Here is a 23666-nt window from a genome sequence, read left to right as displayed (position 1 = left end):
TCTGGTCAGACACGTTTTCTAACCCTAATCTCGTCATAAAGATAGAGCTGAAACAATTTCTGAGAGAGAGCAAAAGTTTTGAGCAATTCATGTCTTTTGCTAGAGTTGTTGCTATTACGATTGAATGAGTTCAGAGATCATATATACTCAAGGAAGATGGCACCGTGTATGTCTTCTATGTATTTCGAGTTATGTGAAGGATCATGGACACTATATATAGAAATCTAACAGAAGAAGCATCAACCATATTGATAACCTGCAAACCTAGTGCAAGTCAAAACATGGCAATGAGCCTGGACTAGCTATATGTAAACTGGGTGTATATATGCCTACAAGTATCATGCATTTGGATAGAAATATATGCTATGGTTATCTTGTGCATATGAATTTTACATTGGAAGTCCTAATCAGAACAGAAATCATGGATATTTGAGGCTTCTATGCCAATGAAAGTCAACTTTCTAATTCAACTTCAACTTCTTTTGGATGAAAGCCAACAATAGTTGTACCCACTATGCATTCCTTAATTAAAAACAACAAAGTAGACATTGAAAATCCTAAAATTCATCTGCACAAGATAACAAAAATACCAAGTAGACATTGAAAACCCTAAAACTCACGCAACCCAAATCCCTACTCAGCCCTAGGTGCCACAGGTGGATACAGAAGCTAGTGAAGGCTATTGTCCCTTCTCAACATTCATGCCACTCATTAAAATGTTATAGCATCCCATTGTTTTTTCCCTTTTTAAATGTTTCCCAAATTGCTCCATGGAAGCTCTCCGCCAAAAAATTTCACAATTTGCATTCAAGTTGTATGCGAGTGTAATGCTACTATGGCATAACCAAGTTTGGTTAGAATGTCTCTTTCTCCCAGTTCAAAATGTAATGACCCGGTCCTAAATAAATTGGTAAATATTAGTTTATTTAAATAAAAGACCACTTTGCCCCTAGAATATTTTGTTAGGTTTAAAGTTGACTTTTTGACCGGGAAGAAATTTGGGAATTTCGACTATACCGTTGTGTAGAGCCTGACGAGATGAGTTAGTAGACACGTGGTGGGCTCGAATCGGAGTTGTAACGAGAGAGATATGATTAAAATACCTTCAGTGGCACAATCGTAAATATTGCAAAAAGGGTTTGATAAAATCTGGTTTCTCTCTCTCTCTCTCTCTCTCCCCGACTGTCTCTCTCTCTCTTCGGAACTCCGGCCACCGGCCACGGCTACGGACGGGATAGGTGCCAAAAGGACCGGCTCAGCCTCGGCGTCAAGACCCGGCCCTTCCCCGACATCGGCCGCCACTCCAGCCTTCGAAAAAAGGTGATTTTAGGCAGGTTTTCGCTCGAACTTCGCCGGTTCCGATCTTTCTCCTCCGGCCGCCATTGTTGGCGACCAAGGTATCGAAATTCATCCATTCTTCATAATCTAGCTAATGATTGGGTAGGATTGCATCGATTTTGAGCGTAGGTAGCTTGATTTTCGAATTTGATTTCGAGCGATTTTGGGATCGCTATTCCGACCATCTCCGGTCAGTTTTTGGGGTAGGTCCAAGAACAAAAGTGGTTGCAAATAGGGTGTTATACCTAGGGTAGGAACCTTGAGCCGTGATTTTGAGAATTTCCGGCGATGCCTAATCGGTTTGGACACCCACGCACCGCCAGCACGTGGGCACTGTAGAAAAGGGGCATTGTGTCCTGATGCAGTCCCCTTGTTGTCTTGAGCGCGTAAGTGTGCTCGGATTTCAATTTGGATACCGTTTGAGTCTTGAACGGATACCACATATTGTGCGTTATCCAGGTTTGATAGGTTTGAAACGTTGGATAGTCTTAGATTTATAATATGTTAATCTAGACATTCTTAGGATCGGATGGGGTTCGACGGATCGTAAAACGGAGTCCCAGATACTCCGCAAATGCCAACCCTAGGGCTAGGTTCCTAGTAACTGTCCGATCATGCGATCATGAGCGATCCGATCGTCCGATCATGCAATCGTGAGCGATCCGACCGTCCGATCGTGCGATCGTGAGCTATCCGACCGTCCGATCGTGCGATCGTGAGGGATCTGACTGTCCGATCGTGTGATCGTGAGCAATCCGACCGTCCGATCCGGATCAAACTTGCGGGACGTGTATCCTAAACCTTGTAGAACCTATAGGAACTTTCGGATCGGAATTTGGAGGTCGTGGGCCTCGTGAGCCCGTTTGACCAAGTTTGGGTAGTTTGACCTTTGGTTGACCGTGAGTCTTCTGGGGTAGTTTCACCTCCCTAGGAGGATTATAATGACCCTAGTGACAGGTCTTGATCATTAGTTAAGTTATGATAATTAGTGGTTTAAGGTACTAGTTTATTGTTTTAAACTAGGGAAAATCGGGAATAAATATTATTATTTATTGTGGTTGAGGTTTATGCAATATTGAAAATATAAATATATATGTGTATATATATTAAAGAGAGAAAGATGATTGATTACACTGTGTAAGTACCATCCTATGATTGTGAGGTCCCACGTGGCGTAGGATTTTCCGGTATGCGAACAGGCCCCATACGTGGCGTTGGTAGTTCCGGCATATGGGGAGATATTGTGATATTATGTTGAGGTCACACGTGGCGTAGGATTTTCCGGCGTGTTGACAGACCCCATACATGGCGTTGGTAGTTCCAGCATATGGGGAGATACTGTGATATGATGTTGAGGTCCCACGTGGCGTAGGATTTTTCGGCTTGCGAACAGGCCCCATCGTGGCGTTGGTAGTTCCGGCGTATGGGGAGATATTGTGATATTATGTTGAGGTCACACGTGACGTAGGATTTTTCGGCGTGTTGACAAACCCCATACGTGGCGTTGGTAGTTCCGGCATATGGGAAGATATTGTGATATTTTGTTGAGGTCACACGTGGCGTAGGATTTTCCGGCGTGTTGACAGACCCCATACGTAGCGTTGATAGTTCCGATGTGTGGGAAGATATTGTGATATGATGTTGAAGTCCCACATGGCGTAGGATTTTCGGCGTGCGGACAGGCCCCATACGTGGCGTAGGTAGTTCTGGCGTATGGGGAGATATTGTGATATTATGTTGAGGTCACAGGTGGTGTAGGATTTTCCGGCGTGTCGACAGGCCCCATACATGGCGTTGGTAGTTCTGGCGTATGGGGAGATATTGTGATATTATGTTGATGGTTTTGGAAATTTTGTATGAGAGAACTACATGTGGCTTGATCCCTTGGCGATGGTACGTAGGCAGCCTAGGGAAATGCCTAGGTGCAGCGCGGGTTAAACTTTACTTGTGTATTATTGAGTATGATGCAGACCTTGTCGTTGGTCCTGCTATTTGAGTGAGAATGAGATGTGTTTGTGTTAGGAGGTTAAAACCTCGTATGTTGGATGTTGAGAAAATTAAATGTAGTGGATTGCTTTGAAATTCTTAAGTGGGATTGAATTTATTGTTTGCCTTGTTTAAGGTATTAATTGACTTGATAGCGTGCTTGGTGGTTTGCTTCGAATTATCGAAAGGCCGAAGGCCATTTATGTGAATTGCATGAAGTTATATTGTGTGTGCTGCCTGTTGGGATATTAAATTGTGAATTTTGTGCAGGTTGAAATTTGGGAAATGTTCAATTTACAGGGGAGACTCTGCCGAAATTTCAGTAGAAAGTCTCGTGCCCTTATTCTTTTTGGGAAAAAAGGATATAGTTTTAGAAGTGGGCCCGACATCGGGGTGATGTCGGGAATTCCACAGGATTCGTCTCGGGTTCTGAGGGATTCGGGGCGGGTCCTATCACAAAAGCAATTCTTTTGAAACCTAGCCGAGTGGAAAATGACATTGATTTGCAGATTAGTCTCAGATTCGAACCCTCAGGGCTAGTTTGGTACGAAGGAATGTCTTGGTATGGACTATAATTAGAGACTGTCTTGGATTGGCTTGGCCTGGCCTAAACTGGATAACAATTGTCCTTTGTTTGGTGTATGTTTGGACTAGGACTAGATTTTTTTTTTATTTTTTATAAAAACATATTAAAGTGAATTTAATATTATTTTTTTGACTTTTCTTCTCTCTCTGCATTTTCTTTTCTTCTTCCTCCTGCGAATTGCTTCTTCTTCTCCATCCTCTTCTTCTTCTCTTCTTCTTCTCCTTGGCCTCTTCTTCTCAATATATGTTTCTCTTTGTTTTTTTTTTTCAAAATTTTTTCTCTTTGCTTTTTTTTTTCCAAAATTTTTCTCTGTTCCTTTTTTTTTTTCCCAAAAATTTTCTCTTTGCTGCTTCTCAATATACTCTGTCTTCTACTTCTACCTCTGCTTGCACAGTCATCATCGTCTCACAGTCACCATCATTGCACAGTTGCTGTGTCCACAGCCCATAGTTCAAGCTGCGAAGTCATTATCTCTAATCGGTGCTCGCCGAAATTGACTGGAACTGACTGTGATGTTGTATTGGGGGTCACTGCGTGTGGCTGTGACGGTGGGGGTTTGAATCAGTTGCAGGTGCTTGGGTGGTCGGTGGTTGTGGAAGGCGCTTGGGAGGTCGATCGTTGCGGCAAGGGCTTGGTTGTTGCAAGCGCTTGGGTTGGGACTAGCTTGTCCCCCCTCTCCACTCGGGTCTCACTAAGAACACCTAAGGAGGTGTTTTTGGTGGGGCCAGTATTAACAGTCCCACTTAAAATTAGTAGCAAGTCAAAACAAACATGGGATAAAAATTTGTCTAGTCCAATTCAAGCTTATAAGGTGTAACAAACGAGCCATGTGTACTGTGATAGTGTGTGAGAGAAACCCCCCTCCCCCTAAGACTATGGCTTGTACTATTAAAAAACAAAAAACAAAAAAAAAAAAAAAAAACAAATAGACCAACTCTATGATAAAGTAAGTAAAAGAAAAATGAACTTAACCATTTGGTTGGGTTGTGTTGACTTGTGATAACTTTATTAATAAGCTTGAAAGTCTTGGTAACATGTAACGTCAAATTGTAAATATGTCAACTAAGAAATCATAATTTAATCCCTCAATCTTGTAAGTCTTTCTAAATAGGCCCTTATATATAGCATGTTATAATGATCTCCAGCTGATAGAAAGTTTTTGGCATGAATCGTTCACATCATCAAGGAGAATGCAAATGTCTAGTTGGTTAATACACAATAACGATTCAATTTGCTCAATTTGGCTTTCAATTCCAAAATGAAAACCAGTGCCTATCAACCACAAAAAGAAACAAGTACAAAATTTCTTGCAAAGCCAAACTGAATTACAAAGAAGCAAGACAAGCCCATGTCGGAAATTCGAAAACTACAGAGACCAATCTGAATTACAAAAGTTATCATAAAACTAAACTGAAGATCAAGCTTGACAAAAATTAAAAAACAGCCTTTTGTAAGATAAAGTCAAGACATTCAAGTTTGTGGTTCTCTATTCCTCTCAATACTTTTTTCCCAGCAACGAAATAAATCCAAGTGAAAAAAGACTTCTACCTTCCAAGGGCGCCAAAAAATTCTTTTGCCTTTTCCTTTTTCCTTTTCAATTGTCTCAGGACGTAGTTCACCATGTCATTCTTTCTATCCTTCCACTTCCATTCCCTTACACACAAGGTGCCGAAAATATCATCACTTCCACTTGCTCCATACTCATCACAATCTCTCTCAATTTTTGTATCTTCCTCTACTTTTGGTATGCTTGCAGGTAAGCTCCTGATCATGGTTCCACTTAGATCTATATCCCGTAACGAGGTTAAGCAAATGAGGGAATCAGAGATCTCTAATATACCACAGTAACTGAGGTTTAGTTCTTCCAGAGAGCACAAACCAACTGAGAAAAAAGGCAAACTTTTAAGTTTCAAACAGCCACCAAACATGAGAGTTTTAAGAGAGTCTAAGTTGTAGATGCTATTTGGGACAAACTTAAGGTTTTTGCACCCATAGAGCTGTAATGTTTGAAGCCCCATTAGATTGTCAATCGACGAGGGTAGCTCTTTAACCGCTGTTTGTGATAAACTAAGAAAGTTTAGATGTTCCATAGGCTCCAAGATTTCTGGGAAGTATTCAAATTTGAAGCAACCAGTGAAATCAAGTCTCTCAAGAGAATTCAACTTACAAAAGCTCGTTGGGAGACTTACAAACCTTCCACAATTTTGCAGTACAATTTTCTTGAGACAAGAGAGATTCTCGATTGATGAGGGCAATACTTTTATTGCTGTCTCAGACAACTCTAACTCCATTATATTGCTGGGAAGCTCCGAAAACTTGCCAAGAGATGAACAGCCCTGGAAACTCAAATTACATAATTTCAGCTTACAACTGCTGCTGGGTAGATTCTTAAGGTCTTTACACCATTGAATATCCAAGCAAGATATTTTTTCATTAGACCACACTGATGAAGGCATTTCCTTTATTGCAGTGCTACTCATATCTAAGTATTCAATATTTCCTGGCATCTCTGGAAGCGATTCGAGATTCGAGCAGCCTCCCAGGTTAAGATAAGTCAGCTTGTCAAGATATTGGCAACAAGAAGGAATTTGAACCAAACTTGTGCAGCCCTCAAGATTTATATACTCAAGTTTATGACTCTGAGAGAAATCTGGAACTTCAGTAAGATTTCTGGAGTAACTAAGATCAAGTACTTTTAAATTCCCAAGATTCTGTAACAAATTAGAGAGAAATGACAAGAATTAAAAACTTAGCCTGAATAACTTTCCACACCACATTTTCTACAAGAACTAAAATAAACATATAGACCTACCTGGTCTTCATTCCAAAGTAGTTCAACATTGCTGTAGGACATTCGAAGCTCAACAAGATTTTCTGGAGAAAATTCTGATGGCAAAGATTCCAATTGATATCCCACCCAGCAAAGATAACGAAGAGAATTTGGAAGAGAAACATCTAATTCCCAGTAATTCCCAAAGCTAGAATTATCAACATTAAGCAATCTTAGATTATACATCCTTTTGAAGTATGCACGATTCGAGTGTAGCGGTCCAATCTCAGACATGTTCATGAATATGGCTTGAACCGTTGCAGTTCCCTGACAATCAAGAGCAAAGTACAAATGTCAAAACAATAAAAAACAAGAACTTTGTTACATTTGGAGGCATCTAACTTATTTATAACAAAAGAGTTTCTCCTAGGTATCTTTTCATAGAAAGTTCATATTTTTTAATTTTTAAGAAAGTGAAGGACTATGGCTCTTACTGTATTGTTTTTCAACACGCGATAGACATCTTCAGCCATGAACAACCTACTGCGTTTTCCGGGCTCTTCAATACATTGTTCGCGAACAATTTCCTTGCCCATGTCTTGTAGCAAATCATGCATTTCTATGGTCATGTTTTCTGAAACTGATATGAGAGACTTATCACTAAGAACTCTAATTCCCGCTACAGAGAAACCACTAGCATCTAACATTCTTTTGACAATATACAATGTCTGCACTTTATCAAAACATGCTATATCAAGAAATATCTCCTTCTCATTTTCTTCTAATCCATCAAAATTTAGCCTCAACACTTTCTGGATTTTTTTGCTTAGAAATGTTTTCAAATTGATCAATTCATCTAGCCAATCTTCTTTCCTCTCACATTGAATGAATGAGGAACCTAAAATTTGAACAGCTAATGGAATGCCTCCAGCATAACCTACCACCTTTTGGGCCAACTCTGTGTAATCTCCTCTAGGAGTGTTATTTTTGAAAGCATTCAAATGAAAAAGCTGAAGAGCTTCATCACGTGTTAATGCCTTAACCTTGTATATCTTATCATCTTCAACAGTTTTCTTAAGAAGGCTCCTATCTCTAGTTGTTATAATGATTCTGCTTCCGGGGCCAAAGCGAGCATGATCTCCAGCTAAAAGTTCTATTTGGCTTGAGTCATCCACATCATCAAGAACAATGAGGACCTTTGTCCGACCTAGCCTCTTTCTAACAAGATCTGATCCTATAGATGGAGTGTCGATATTTAGATTCTCATCATCTAATATCTTCCGAACAAGTGTATTTCGCAAGTGAATTAGTCCATCTTTTTCTTCTGATTTCACCCTAACATTTGCAAGAAAACAAGAAGCTTCAAATTTAGAAGAGATTTGGTGAAATATAGCATCAGCAAGAGTGGTCTTGCCAATACCACCCATGCCCCAAACACCAACACTGCAAACATCTTGTGAATCAATGCATAATAACGATTCGATTTCCTCAATGCGGCTTTCAATTCCAACCAAGCCCTTTAAATCACTTGATGTTTTGCGATTCAATTTGGTCAAAATATCTTTCACCACTGTCTTAACTAAATCAGACTCCAGCCTGAAATATATGATTATATGAAGAACAACCAATGGTTAGTAAGTACTCATGAAGTGATAATCTACTAAATCAAACGGTCACAAATAGGAATTAATACAAGTTACAGAGAGTTAATTACCCAATTTTGTTTGAATCATCAAACCCTGATATTTTGGCTGCTTTCCTCAAAGCAAGCCTCCACTTGTGAACCTTGTCCATATTGTCCTTGAAACGTTCTTCATGTTGAGCAAATGCATCTGCAAAACTACCCTGCTGTTTTCGTACATGTGATGGATTAATGTCATAAAAAATCGGTATAACAAACTGCCCATCTCTTTCCTTGCATTTTAGTATATGCACAAGTTCATCCAGACACCAAGTGGAAGAAGCATAGTTTTTTGAGAAAATAATAACCGAAAGCTTTGATTTCTCGATTGCTTCGAGAAGGGCAGGAGCAATTTTATCTCCTCTCTCGATTCTGTAATCTATGTAGGTCTCAACTTTCTTCCCAAGTAAAGCAGCATGAAGATGGCTGGTAAAAGTATTGCGGGTGTCCTCACCTCTGAAACTAAGAAACACATCATACTTTTCATCCATAACCTGTGCAAACTCACAAGTCAAAATATGCAAATGTGCACCTGGATCTATCTATATACAATTCACAGCCTGCAAATCCACACAGCACATATATATTCAAAAGAACATGCAAATTAGTTGACATCGTGATACGAGAAAATACAACTTAATGATCTTTTTCTACAATAGAGGTATAAGAGATTAGGACTGTATGATAATTATTAATAATTAAGTTAGAGGGACAGTACCGCTATGGTGTTTTTGATAGAGAATTCTCCAAGGATAAGTCAGTGGGATTACCTATAGATCAAGAAACAAGTTGCAGAGAGATTAATTTCCTTGATTACGAAATATATATATATTAAACGCTGCAGGAAATTACCCCACAACTTCCTGCTAAGAAAAGAATTCTCCAAGGATAAGTCAGTGGGATTACCTCTAGATCAAGAAACAAGTTGCAGAGAGATTAATTTCCCTGATTACGAAATATATATATATTAAACGCTGCAGGAAATTACCCCACAACTTCCTGCTAAGAAACACTCATACGTTCGACCAAACAAGCATGACCGGCGCCATTTTATTTTTATTTTTGGGTCAACAGAACTTTCATTAGAAAAAAGCCCAACAAATAAACAATAACAACAACAATTCAAAGGATGTTTTTATTATTTTTATCAGAAACTCAAAAAAAATATATATTAATAATTCAAAGGATGCATTCTGACCAAAAACAAAAAAAACAAAAAAATAACTCAAAGGTGGGGCCCCAATAGCAATGGAAGTGTTATCCAAGACCAAATTTGTAGTAGTGTGCAGACTCATGAGGAAGTCTTTTAGTTGTAGTAGTATCATGTACAAACACCATTGATGCTCTTGCACCACAAGTTTTTGTTCATCTTCTTGTTCCTTAATAAGAGCTAAAGAGATTTTTCGTCCAAAAAAAAAAAGAGCTAAAGAGATCACTTCCTGTGAACTCATAACCGTCCCTAGTTATGCAATTTCACTACGTGAGAGAGAGACCTATTTTTCTTCATCTTCATCTCTAAGGAATGATAACGTTGTTGCCATGCACACAATTCTAATCAGCCATTATGTTGGGCCATGCATTTTAAGTTGCTTTTTAAGCCCTCGATCCAAAAACTCCATATACATACCACACCAACCTTGTGTGAGTGTGTAGTCCTTGAACTTGACACTGACTTCAGAGATGTGCATCCATATGTGTGCCTCTATCCAACTATCACGAATTGGGCCGGGGTTAAGTTCATTCACCCATTAAAGGAAGAGACAGCAGCCACTTGACTTGAGATATGGGTTCAAATCAGAAAAGTATAGTGCGTTGTGGACAAGGTTTGGCAGAGCTAAAGGGCGGTTATCTAGTGAGAACGCTTATGTGCGAACGTTATATGAGAATCAAATCTAGCCATCCAAATTATCTGAACGGTTAAAGAGAAAAAGCAAGTTTAGGTAAAAACAGGAAGGCTGCAGTTTCCCTTAGCCCAAGTGTCAAGTCACGCCTGTTTCGAAAAAATGCGCCTTTCTTCTTCTTGACAGTGGCCAGTCGCGCCTTTCTTGTTAAAAATTGATGAATTTATGAATTTATGAATCAACCTTAAACACCCAAAATACCTACCATACATAAATTTGTGTATTTATCTTGTCGCAGAAACTCCTTGGTGTACTCTGTCTCTTTCGCTTCCTCCCTCATCTAATATTTCTCATTTGAACGTCTGAGAAGGTACATTTCTCTCGAATTCCCTCTCTTTCATTCATATTAAAGTTTGCATGTTATATTGCATTCAGTTAATGTTTAAATAATGTTTAGGATTTTAGGGCATTGATTTTCTAGGTAAGAGTAGTCTGTCTCTGGTGTAGGATTTTAGGCTTTGATTTTCTGGGTAAGAGTAGTCTGTCTCTGTAGTAGTTGTGTTTGCAAAAATATAAATTTGCTTAAGTTGTTTTTTTGCGTCTTTTTCTAGTTTCTAGTAATTTGTTGAAGCATAGTAACTAATTTTTAAAGTATTTCTGCGGTTTAAATATTATTTACTTTTTCCAAAAGTTGGGTTGTCTTTTTATCGCAATTTATTGTGGTAATTTGTTGAAGTGTAGATTCACAGTTGTTGGTTGTTCCTTTTTTTTTTTGCATTGTGCTTGCTTGTTGTCATTTCTTAAAATTCCAAGAACCTTCATGTGTTGGTCATTGTAATCCTGCTTTGCCCATCTAGTGGTGTAAGTGTATGGCATCATTTTAGGGATTTAATGGGGTTTGGAAAACAAAGAATAAGTACCATTAGAAGTAGAACGCAGAAGAGAGAAAATTGAATCTTAACTGTGAATATGAGATGATTTGGGATGCAAAAGGATCAATGCATCTTGTAGTAGGTATCAATTATGTATGTTAATGTGTTGAAAATAGTGTTAGTAGGTATCAGTTCTGTGTGTTAATGTGTTGAAAATAGTGTTTGTAGGTGAAAATTATGCATCTTAATGAGTTGAAAATAGTGTATCAGTGTTGTATCTTAATATGTTAAAAATAGTGTTAGTATGTATCCATTATGTATCTGAATGTTTGAAAATAGTGTTTGTAGGTATTAATTATGTATGTTAATGAGTTGAAAATAATGTATCAGTTTGCATCTTAATATGTCGAAAATAGTGTTAGTAGGTATCCATTATGTATGTGAATGTGTTGAAAATAGTGTTTGTAGGTATTCATTATGTATCTTAATGTGATGAAGATGTGTAGATAATATTGTGAGTAGGTATCACTTATGTATGTTAATGTGTTCATAATTTTGTGAGCAGGTATCACTTCTGTTTCTTAAACAAAAGGTGTTTGTTGCAGTTATAAAATGGAATGTGGGTTTGAACTTTGTTTGCCGGAGTTAGAGGTCTATGCTGCGTGGGTGAATAATTTGTGTTCGGCAAATTCAGTCCTGTATAATTTTGGGGCACATTTCAGTGAGTCGCTTATGAAAAGATTTAGAGAGAGCTGTTTTGGGCACCTGTTGGGCCTCCATAAAATTGCATTTAGTGGTCAAATTGTGCATGCTCTGGCACTCTGGCGAGTCGGAGGACTTGGTGTTAAGGACATGCTGGGCCTTAGTTATGTAATAGGGTCTAATGTTGCTCAATTCAGTGTAAAGGATTTTTGTTTTATAAGTGGTCTGAAATGTGGAACAGAGCCTGACATAACATCCGGGGGGGATCCTCATAATCGATTTATGACATTACTTGCACTGACTTAGAAAATGCATTCCTAAAGTCCGAAAGAGGAAGCGAGGGTTCAAATTGGGACTGCTGTATTTTGTGGAGTTTGTGATAATGGGTAAACCCCAAAATGTGAAAATAAACGAGGAGTACTTACATTTGGTTCATAAAATGGACGAATTCAACAATTATCCGTGGGGATCTATATCTTTTGAGTTTCTGCAAGATTCTTTGTTTTTTGCTCCCAGGAAGAAAAAGAGTGATGAAGAGAATGATGGGAAGGGAAAAGGGCAGAAAAAGGGAAAAAAGGCGGTGCGGAGTTCAGTGAGAAAAGGGAAGAAAAATGTGGAAGTTGAAAAGCCTAAAAGAATTAACATACCTGGATGGAGTATAAAGGGATTGAGCTATGCTCTCCAGGTATGATGTAGTTCAAAATTAGTGTTTGTAAAATTTTAGTTCGTAATTAAGTACTGACTTTGATAATCTATTTGTTGTAGATTTGAGTGTATGAATTAATTGCTGAATTGGGAATTCCCCCTCCTTAGATATTGTAAGCGGATCGAGGAACCTGCATTAGTCCTTCGAATTTGCCAGTGGGAATCCACGGATAAAGTGCCTGAGTTTAGAAAGCTGAACGCTTATATATTTCAAAGCAAACAGGTGTGTAGTTAATAATTTATTTCAGTACTAAGTTCATTTCATGAAGAAAGCTGTTTAGTATTATGTATGACCTGTTAACTCAATGTGTTTGATAACCTGTTATACTACGCCTTTTACGACCAAGTCAATTGGAGATGAGCCAACCGTATTGGAGTTAGGGTTCACATGTTCCTGAATGTGATGCAACCAGTGTAGGTCGGCGGGTATGTAAGGATCTTGATGAGTTAAACTCTGTTGTGCGGCAGTTGAGGAATGAGGTTGCAGTATTGCACCGTGAGAAGGGTCAGCTAGAGAATAGAGTTTTATGCTTGGAAAAGTGTACCAGTCATGCAGACGCGAGGAAGACTGGGGATGCTGGAGCGGAGAGGAATAAGACTAAGGATGCTGGAGATGAGAGGAATAAGACTGAGGATGCTGGAGAGAAGAGTCAGAAGACTGAGGATGAGGATACTAGAGAGAAGAGTCAAAAGACTGAGGATGCTGGAGAGGAGAGTGATAAAACTGAGGATGATGGAGTAGCCGAATCGAGAGAGCAGTGTGTACAAAATGCTAAAGAAGAGGTGCAATATACACCCCCGGATATAAATTGGGGTGATCCGGGTGTGGTGTGTCTCACCCTTGTTAAATATCTTACGAATCCTCCTCGAAAGATTGACATGTCCACTGCTGAGGGTGAATGTGGCAAAGATGTTATAGTTGGGGTCCGGCAAAAGAAGGGTCGGGGAAAGAGTGAGATTTTTGGCCCTGCGATGAAGAGGCGAAGGGCAGTGGTAAGGGAAACTCCGTGGACAGGTCAGGAGATTCCCAATATTTCGGAGGACACAATTGCTGACCCCCTCAGGCCTGTTCCTCGCGATTCCCTTTTGGAGGTTGCGAAATTCTACTGGAATGGGGACAAGAAGAAAAGTAAGTTCCCACTACCCATCCTTAGTGAAATGTAAATGGTTTATTATGATTAGTTATTGAATGCATGGTGAAACGGAGTTGATAATAATAATGATTCACAAATATAGTTCACATGTGCGGTTATGTTCTTTGTTCGATTGCTGACCAAGGATGGTTGGTTGGATGACTCAGTAAGCATTGATTGATTTGGGATTTTGTCGAAATGCCCATGCTATGTAGTGATTTATTGATTTAATAATGGAAACAACCCTTTTATGTAGAACATAAACATAGCCTTGCTTTTGCTACGGGAGCGCCATGAGAGCTCTAGCAACTAGGTAGGTTCTGGACGATACTAGACACCACTTTTCAGGTCTGTATTATTTCTTAAGCATTGTTTATTTTCAAATTTGGTATCCGTTATGATGCATAACTCGTGTGCCACTATGCAGAAATGTGTTGCCTTGGATTACAAGCAAATGAAGGCGTATGTGGGAAAGGAGGACAGGCAGCACAACAAGGGTACAACTGGGAATGGTCAAGGGCGAAGGGCCTAAGTTGGCTAAATCATGGTCATCTGTGAATTGCGTTTGTTTGCCCTTCAACCTACAAAGGCAGAAGCCCTGGATCTTAATTGTTGTTGATTTAAAAGATTGTGAGATAAGGGCATATCATTCAAAAGTAGATCTGTGCAGAACTCAAGCCATCGAACGGGCCGTGTAGCCGGTGGGGAAAATGTTGTCCCGGTTGTTAAAGGAATCTAGATATATCGACGACGGTCTACTTCTAAAAAGTGAGTGGCCAGTTATTCGCATCATGGATGCACCCCAACCAGTAGGCGTATTAGTAATATTCCACCTGAAGGATTGTCTTATGAAATGGATTTGTTGTACAACGAATAACAGCTTCTTCGATATGTTTCAAGAGCGACTGTGGGATGTACATCCTCAAATACTGCGAGTTTCTGACCTCGAATGTAGACATAGCCAAGATTTCCCATGACGCCATGCCCTTCTAACGGTTGAAGCTCGTTGTATAGTTGTTGCAGGGATATTGGTAGCTGTGATTCATTAGGAGATACTATAACTTGCAAAGTTTTTAACTGGGTGGGTGTAGTGTAGTATATGAACTTGCAAAGTTAATTTAACCGGGTGGGAAATTTTGTTGGTAACAGACCTTATATTCACGAGTTAGAAAACAAACCTTTCTATAATAATATAAGGGAAGCTTGAAGAGCTTTCTTCCAATGCTTAAGCGCTTCTTTCCCCTTTCTATTTTAGTAAGGTTTTGAAAAGGTAGTTTTCTTGTTTGTTAAGGAACAAAGTCTTCTTTATGATCCAACTCCCCCTTTTCACTTACAATTAAAGAATTAGTTTTTGTATTTTGTTCAAATACAAGCTGTATGAAACCCTCAACACATATTGTTGACAGTATGCTGAACCCGAACCCTAAATGGTGCATGATTCTTTTCAAATGTCGAATAAATAGTAATGTATCTTGTTTAGGGCAAACACGATTGTGAAGTTAAGATGCAGGCATATGAAATGTTGAAGTTTGTCATTGACTAATTGTGCTGAAGGCGTAATTATATTTCTACATTTCCAAACACGTCTTATATGTAGCTGTCCGGATTACAAAATTACAAAACATATACTTAAACCCAAAACATTTCTTACTTTTTCATCAATTTAACAGTCAAATTCATAAATGACAGAACTACCAGCAGTAGGAAGATTTTATGAATGCCCTTCAGTATACGGATTACTTCAGCATATGCATTAAGTTCCTTCACATCCACATGGTTTTGAATGTCAGATTCATTTGGGGTGTTGGCTGCTGTCACCCATTCATAGCCACTACACCTTGTAGCTCCCTATAAAAAAAACAAAACAAAACTACATTTTTTAGTCTGGGATTACAATGTCAGACCATATGCTTTTATCTGGAGTAGTTTCAGTTTGGGATTACTGTTTACTATATACAGCTTATTTGGTTTTACATACGAGGTTTGGGAAGATTATACTTACATATGTTGTGAAGCACTTCCGATACGGTCTGCCCAGATTCCTTTCGGATTTGGAAATTAGCTTCATCATCTCAGCATTGCAGTGCCGACACCTCTTTGCTTCGGTGTTTGAAAGAAATCGACATCGCTTTGCCCATAGTTGAAAATGAAGAAAACATAAGAATTATACCCTTCCAAATATTTGGTCAAAACCCCCAAATTATTTTCCTCCGATTCTGAAAAGGAATTGGATTTTATTATTTGGTCGAAACATATATGGAGTTTGAAGTTTGAATTCACCTTTTTTGGTCTCGACAATCCGTGAGCGGGAAATTCCAAAATTGAATATTGTTTTATATTTTTTACCCTAATACATGAGCGGGAAAATAAAAAGCATTGCTGTGGGGAATTTTTAATAATTTTTTTACCCTAAACCATAGCCTTAAAGGCGTTTATCAAATGAAAATATGAGTAAGACAAAAATTAAAATGGAAAAGGGGCGTGTGGCGGCATAGGAATGCACCGCGTGTCGTTGAGGTCTGCAGCTTCCCACTCTAGCTCCGCCACTTGGCATTCCGTGTGTATTTTATTCCTTTTTTTTTTCCAGAAAATCATAAAAAATACAGAAAATTCAGAAAAAAAAAATGGGGGGAAATTCCTAAGTATGTATCGAGCTGAATACTTCGTACTGAAAGTAGAATAACGGATTTTGGTGTGAGGGAAAAATAAAATTAGGGAACAAACCCTAGTGTTGGATGATGCAAATCAAAACACTAGTACACTTTTCAAACCCTAGACTCTTATTTGTTCGATCACATTAATTCCGTATGGATATTTATATGACGCGGCCTTTTTCCGGATATTTCATGGAAGGAAATGTCGTCACGAGTCCGGAGGATTTTTTCTGCAATTTTACCCCCTTAAATTCAATTTTTAAATGAATATTTAATTGAAAATGAATAAAAAAGTTGAAAGGGGCGTGTGGCTGCATGGGAATGCGCCACGTGTCGCTGAGGTCTGCAGCTTCCCACTCCAGCTCCGCCACTTGGCGTTCCGTGTGTATTTTATTCCTTTTTTTCATAAAATCGTAAAAAATACAGGAAATTCAGAAAAAATGGGGGGAAATTCCTAAGTATGTATCGGGATGATACTTCGTACTGAAAGTAGAATATCGGATTTTGGTGTGAGGAAAAAATAAAATTAGGGAACAAACCCTAGTGTTGGATGATGCAAATCAAAACACTAGTACACTTTTCAAACCCTAGACTCTTATTTGTTCGATCACATTAATTCTGCATGGATATTTATATGACGCAGTCTTTTTTCGGATATTTCATGGAAGGAAATGTCGTCATGAGTCCGGAGGATTTTTTATGGAATTTTTCCACATTAAATTCGATTTTTAAATAAATATTTAATTGGAAATGAATAAAAAATTTGAAAAGGGGCGTGTGGTGGCATGGGAATGAGCCGCGTGCCACTGAGGTTTGCAGCTTCCCACTCCAGCTCCACCACTTCGCATTCCGTGTGTATTTTATTCCTTTTTTTTTCTTCAGAAAATCGTAAAAAATACAGGAAATTCAAAAAAAAAGGGGGGAAATTCCTAAGTATGTATTGGGATGAATACTTCGTACTGAAAGTAGAATAACGGATTTTGGTGTGAGGGAAAACTAAAATTAAGGAACAAACCCTAGTGTTGGATGATGCAAATCAAAACACTAGTACACTTTTCAAACCCTAGACTCTTATTTGTTCGATCACATTAATTCCGTATGGATATTTATATGACGCGGCCTTTTTCCAAATATTTCATGGAAGGAAATGTCGTCACGAGTCCGGAGGATTTTTTTCTAGAATTTTTCTCCCTTAAATTCGACTTTTAAATTAATATTTAATTGGCAATGAATAAAAAATTTGAAAAGGGGCGTGTGGCGGCATGGGAATGCGCCGCGTGTCACTGAGGTCTGCAGCTCTCCACACCAACTCCACCACTTGGCATTCCGTGTGTATTTTATTCCCTTTTTTTTTCAGAAAATCGTAAAAAATATAGTAAAATTCAAACAAAATGGGGGAAAATTCCTAAGTATGTATCGGGATGAATACTCTGTCTGTAGTTTTGACTTATACTTCTTAAGGAGTTTTTGGTTAAATATGCTTTTTAAATCATTTTGTTAGTCAAAAGGGATTTCCGGATTATTGAATCGAAATTTTGTATTTTTGTTGTGGTTGCAACAATTGTAAACATTGTATGACAAATTCCGAATGTGAAGGGGAAAAACCCAACACTTATTTCCCCCCTTAAATTCGATATTTAAATCATTATGTTAGTGAAAATAGAATTTCGGATTTCTTTTTTAAACTATTTTTTATCTTTCAAATATAGTTTCAAGTGCAGGACAAATCAAGAAATGTGGGGAAATTGAAAACGTAATTAAAGCATCACCAAAGTATCTTAGAAGATCAAGGATGGCTCAGACCCGGTCTGACTGAAAGGATAATCCCTCATGCGTTGACAACACGCAACCTCCCTGGCATTTGGGTGTCTATCATCTTCAACGAATGACTGCTTCGGGAATCGGAACTAGCAATTCCCCATTTCAGAACACATAGTCAAACCATAGGACCCAAAACCATCCAAAACATATGTACGCAAGCTACAAAGGTCTATGGAACACAAACATCTACAAACCTGTACTTAAATTGGATCTTAAAAGTGCACCGACTACAAAAACAGACCTTCAAACCATAACAGGACTTAAAACCACAAACGTCTGCAACATTACTATAAACAGACCTTGAATTAAAAACATTAAACAGAAGGTAAACTTCCCCTGTAAATAAAAACAAACAAAACCCAAAACACACCTTAATACACATATCATACCATGGATATTTAATTGATTAAATCCAACAGGTCTCCCTACGGAGTTTGTGCTGGAAGCAGTACAGCTCCCTCTTCCATTTGCAGGGTTCACAGCTGTTCTAGGCAACTACCGTGTCAGAGTAGTCGCCCGCCAAGTCCCATGAGAAATACCACTCCCGATTACCCTCACAGTTAACGCAGTTAAGAAAAATTTTTCTATTAGCAGTAAACTTTGCAAGAGTTTGAGGAGTCACCATACCCGAAATTGTATACCTCATCAGTCAATTCATAATTGATGCCCTGCATGCTTGAATGTCAATTTTCTTCGTTTTGCTTAGATGGCACAAAAATTACATCGCATCCTCTTCGCCCTTTGTAGGGTTCACCAGCCTTAGCAAGCCAACAATGTAGCCGAATTCCATATGCCCTGCCTTAGCCTCCACCCAGAAGTTTTTGACAGCCTCATCATCTTTGAATATGAAGAATTGAGTTACAGCTTCTCTGTAAATGATTTCTGGATTGTTGTGTTCCTTGCACTTGTGCAAGAACTCAACAAGTTTCTCTTGATAAAACCCGTACCAGTTAGGATGCCACTGGTACTTCTCTACAGACACGGTTCACCAAACCTGAGGATCATTCAACATTTCTTCAAATAACTTGCATGTCCCCGCCATGCTGTACAGATCTTCAGAGGAGTGCTTTCCAATCAAAAGCAGCACCTTAAACCATGCCAAGTCTGGGATGTCCATCTGGGTTGTTGGAGAAGAGGGAGTGCAAAAGGTATATGGAGGAATAATAAACGATGTGTCTGAACAAATCAGGAAGAAAGGTATATATTGTGTTGATGCTCAAAATGGTTCAGCCAAGATTGAGTCCAACTTAGTGATGAGGTGTGATGGATGATGGATGAAGGTGAGGATCTTCACCAAGTGTGTGAGGATTTGGGCAAACGATAAACATATGGAAGACAAGATATACGTGGTTCACCCGAATGATGGGCTACGTCCACGGAGAAGGGTGTTCTCATTATGATAATGTTTGTTTACATTTGTACAAGGGGATTAGACCCAAATATAAAGATAACAAGTGAGAAGCCCAGTCTAGTGATCTAGAAGAGAGAGTCCAAGGCCTAAGGGTCTAGATCCAAGACCCGGATCCTCTTCTAAGGAAAGAGCAGTCTTCTTTTATAGGTGAGGGGGAGTCTTCATCTCATGTAGTTTTCCGATGTGGGACTCCTCTTGCTTTGCTTAGAGTTGTGATTTGTGGTGATGCTTCTTTGGCTAAGGTGATGACCTCTCAAAGCATGGCACTCGAATGATCTAGCCTAGCTAGTTGCTCGGTCAGTTATGGTACAAACAGTAGTCCCCCAAGTTCTCAAGTAAGAAGGTACTTCTTGGTTGGGGACTTGTAATTTTAAGTGCACTGGCCGAGCAACACCATAATTCATCTTCCAAGCTGTATAGTGCACTACCCATAGTCCCCCAAGTCCCCGGGTAAGAAAGACATTTGGAAGGGAGAGAACTTGGCACGAGGGTGCCGAAGGTGAAGGGGTTGCCGAAGGGACAAAGTTGCATGTCTCAGGGTAATGTGGTTGGGCACGAGGGTGCCGAAGGCATATGAATTGCATGTGTCAAGGCGATGGGCTTAGGCACGAGGGTGCTGAAGGTGACACTAAGCTTGCATGTTTGCAAGGCAATGTGTTTAGGCACGGGGGTGCCGAAGACAAAGAGAATGCCGAAGGAGACATGAAGCTTGCATGTCACAAGGCAATGTGGCTGGGCACGAGGGTGCCGAAGGCACAAAGCTTGCATGTTGCAAGGCGATGTGGCCTAGGCACAAGGGTGCCAAAGGCATAAGACTTGCATGTTGCAAGACAATGGAGCTAGGCACGGGGGTGCCGAAGGCAAAGGGGATGCCGAAGGCACAAAGCTTGCATGTCGCAAGGCAATGTGCCTAGGCACGGGGGTGCCGAAAACACAAAGCTTGCATGTCGCAAGGCGATGTGGCTAGGCATGAGGGTGCCGGTGCTGAAGGCGACACAAAGCTTGCATGTCGTAAGGCGATGTGGCTAGGCACGAGGGTACCGATGCTGAAGGCGACACAAAGCTTGCATGTCGCAAGGCGATGTGGCTAGGCACGAGGGTGCCGAAGGCAACACAAAGCTTGCATGTTGCAAGGCGATATGGCTAGGCACGGGGGTGCCGAAGGCAAAAGGATGCAGAAGGCGACACAAAGCTTGCATGTCGCAAGACGATGTGGTTAGGCACGAGGGTGCCGGTGCTGAAGGCGACACAAAGCTTGCATGTTGCAAGGGGATGTGGCTAGGCACGATGGTGCCAAAGCCAAAGGCAAAGAAGATGCCGAAGGCACAAGGGTGCTGAAGGGAAAAATGCAAGAATGCATTTTTTTATTATTATTTGAAGAAATAATAATAATAATAGCTTCTTTTTTTTTTTTTTTTTTTTAGGTACCTTGTGGCTGTGGCCCGATGTTTCGGCAAGTAGGATGCACTGGGCCACGTGGGGCTGGGCCTGGTCTTGGCTGCAGCAATGAGAGAGACCCATTAGCACATCACTTTGCCTGAGCGAATCCCTTTTCGTTCGGCAAGGGTACCATAGTTGGCTTGGCGTATAGCAAGAGGCTGGGACCATGGTGGCCAAAGTTTGGGCTTTTGGCAAGGAGGCTGGGTCGCTTGAACTTGTGTGAACCCAGGTGTGGAGAGTTGAGGCAAGTAGTGAGCGCTTGGCAAGTGGGCCATGTACATGACCATTGTCGATCGGCAAGGGGGGCCAAGACTGCGCAAGTTGGGCTTTGACAAGGGCTGGTCCTTGGAGCTGGGCCTTCAAGGCTTCGACAAGAACTTGAAGGGCTTGATCCTGCAAGTTTCCAAGTTCTTGGTACGTGAGCCTCATGAGCTGGGCTTTGGCAAAGGCCTGGGGTTTGTGCTCTGTGAAGCTGAGCTGCAAGGGGTTAGGCAAGAGAAATCTGTCGTGATGTAAGCCATGGCCTGAGCATGGACCTTGCCGTTCGGCATGGTCCAGTAGGAATGATTTTCTCTAGGGCCTAAGTACCTTCAGTAGGGGGCTAGGGCCTTAAAGCTTCGGCAAAGGTGTCCTGGGGAGGACTTTACGAGTCCCTTTATTCCTTCTGCATAGTGCCTGCCGTTCGGCAAGGCTTTTTTTTTTTTTTTTTTTTTTTTTTTAGTTTGTGTTCAGCAAGATCTTTCTTGGAAGGAGGTTGGGTTTGGGCCTTTGGTAAAAAGGAGGCGTGGCGCAACTTCGTGGGCCTCCAAGCTTATGTACGGAGCTTGGCCTTAGGAGTTTGTTTTGGAGCCGAGCCTTAGTTGGAGCTGGGCCTTCTATTGTCTGCACAACCCTTGCCGAACGGCAATGGTTGATTGAAAGTTTTTGTAGTGCCTGTGGTGTCTTCGGCAAGTTGGTCTGGGCACTCTTCAGCTAGGGGCTTCGGCAAGTGTTGACTTAGTTGCTAGGGTTTGGAGTTGGGCTTCGGCAAGTCTCCTTGGCATACTTAGTTCCTAGGGTTTGGAACTTAGAGGGCAGGATAAATAGCTCCCCGTAGCCCCTGCCGTTCGGCAGTTGTGAGTTGGGATTACTTCGAGGCTGTGGTAGGAGGGGCTTGGCTTGGCTTCAGCACTTGGGAGCTGTGGCAAGGGCCAGGGGCTGACGTGCCGGACGGTAGGAGCTGGGTCCTCAGGTCTGGGTGTTTCGGCGATCGTTTAGGTAAGTGCTTTTCGAATCCACCTTTTGACTTGCTCAACCCTTGCCGAACGGCAAGGGTGGGTTGAGGGTAATGTTGTTGTCCTTACACGGATGTCTTCGGCAGGAGTGTTTGGAGTGAGGCCTTCGGCAGTTTTGGCGTGAACTTGGAGCTGAGGCTTTCGGCAGTTTTGGTGTGAACTTGGAGCTGAGGCCTTCGGCAGTTTTGGCCAATTTCGTGAGGTCTCAAGTGTTTCTGCAAGAGGTGGGGTGTCTTCGGCAAGAGCTAGGCTGCAAAAAATCCTTCGGCGAGGCGTTTGCTAAGCCGTGTACTTGTGCCCCACAACCTTTGCCGTTCGGCAAGGTCCTTTGGAAAATTTCGGGGGCCTCTTCATTGTCCTTGGCTGCGGTGAGGAGTTGGCATAGAGGCGAGGATCTCAATTGGATCTGCTCAACCCTTGCCGTTCGGCAAGGGTGGATTGGGAGGGTTTGGCAAAGTTTCGGCAAGGTCAAGGATCTCCACAGGACCTGCCGTTCGGTAGCACATCTTCGGCAGGTTTGGAGTTGCTGTTGTAAGTGGGCTTGCTTCGGCAAGACGGAGAATTGGAGCTCTGATCTTCCGTGAGCCTTCCTCCAATTTATCCACGGCCCTTGCCGTTCGGCAATGGTGGCTGGTGATCAACCTTCGGCAGGTCTAAGCAGGAAAAGGTCGGGGATTTCTTGGGTGGCTTGAGCATGGAGATGGCCGTGTCTCAATGCTCTTGGGTGGCTTGAGCAAATGGGTGTGCCATTTGGTGTTCTGACTTTTCATCCCATATTGGGACCTGGGCTTGTTTTATCAGCATAGTGCCGATCGGCAAGAAGTGTTTGGCAAGATCTCGCTCGGGAGGGTGGTTACGGCTTTGAGCTGAAGCATGGGTAAGTCACCGACTGATGGCAAATGAGCTGGGCCTTTGAAGATTTGGCAAGGCTTTGAAAGCGACGTGCCTAGGATCCTGCCGTTCCGCAAAAATCTTGAGAACTTGGCTGTAGCTTTTGGGTACCGACGGAGAGGACCAAGGAATTGGAGCAGACGATTTGCAAGAGGCTGGGCTTCGGTAAGGAGGCTGCATAGTCGGCAATGTGGCTGTACAATCGGGAGGAGGCCGTGCATGCGCGCGCTCTTTCGTAGCTTTCCGCATAGCCCTTCGGCATGACTCTGAAGCTGGGTTCGATCTTTGTGAAGGTGGCCTTGGGAAAGGGAGCCACGAGCATCCTTGTATCCCCTCGGCGATGATTTCGTGAGCCATCCTCGGAGTCGAGATCCACAGCCTGGAGTCTAGCAGTTTGGAGGAGATTTGTCTCAAGCTTTGGACACTTGGGCATTGTAGGCTTCGGCAAGGGCAGTGGCATGATTTTGCTGCTGTAAAGCTTGGGTATATACTTGCAAGGAGTTACAATCCTTGCTGCTCAGTGGCTTCTGCAAGCGGGGTGAGCAGCAAAGGTCTATGCAT

The 23666-nt window shown here is 41.2% G+C and overlaps 1 protein-coding gene across 1 annotated transcript; it reads right to left on the bottom strand.

The window, feature by feature from the left end:
• Positions 5214–9717, bottom strand: LOC18773814 (TMV resistance protein N). Its single transcript, XM_020565325.1, has 5 exons — positions 9080–9717; positions 8395–8855; positions 7175–8276; positions 6723–7007; positions 5214–6621 (listed from the first exon to the last, which is right to left on the bottom strand). The coding sequence occupies exons 2-5, from the start codon at positions 8850–8852 to the stop codon at positions 5455–5457; spliced, it is 3012 nt and encodes a 1003-aa protein (XP_020420914.1). The 5' UTR covers positions 8853–8855; positions 9080–9717; the 3' UTR covers positions 5214–5454.

Source organism: Prunus persica, chromosome G6, assembly GCF_000346465.2.
Source record: "Prunus persica cultivar Lovell chromosome G6, Prunus_persica_NCBIv2, whole genome shotgun sequence".
NCBI classification, from domain to species: domain Eukaryota; kingdom Viridiplantae; phylum Streptophyta; class Magnoliopsida; order Rosales; family Rosaceae; genus Prunus; species Prunus persica.
This window is presented reverse-complemented; position numbering and strand designations above follow the sequence as displayed.

Bases quoted from the DNA above. Each gene is read 5' to 3' on its own strand.
- LOC18773814 (XM_020565325.1), bottom strand. From the start codon at position 8,852: ATGGATGAAAAGTATGATGTGTTTCTTAGTTTCAGAGGTGAGGACACC. The intron at 8,277-8,394 runs GTAATTAACTCT...CATATATTTCAG, and splicing joins GATGATTCAAACAAAATTGG to GCTGGAGTCTGATTTAGTTA. The intron at 6,622-6,722 runs GTAGGTCTATAT...AATTTGTTACAG, and splicing joins TACTTTGGAATGAAGACCAG to AATCTTGGGAATTTAAAAGT.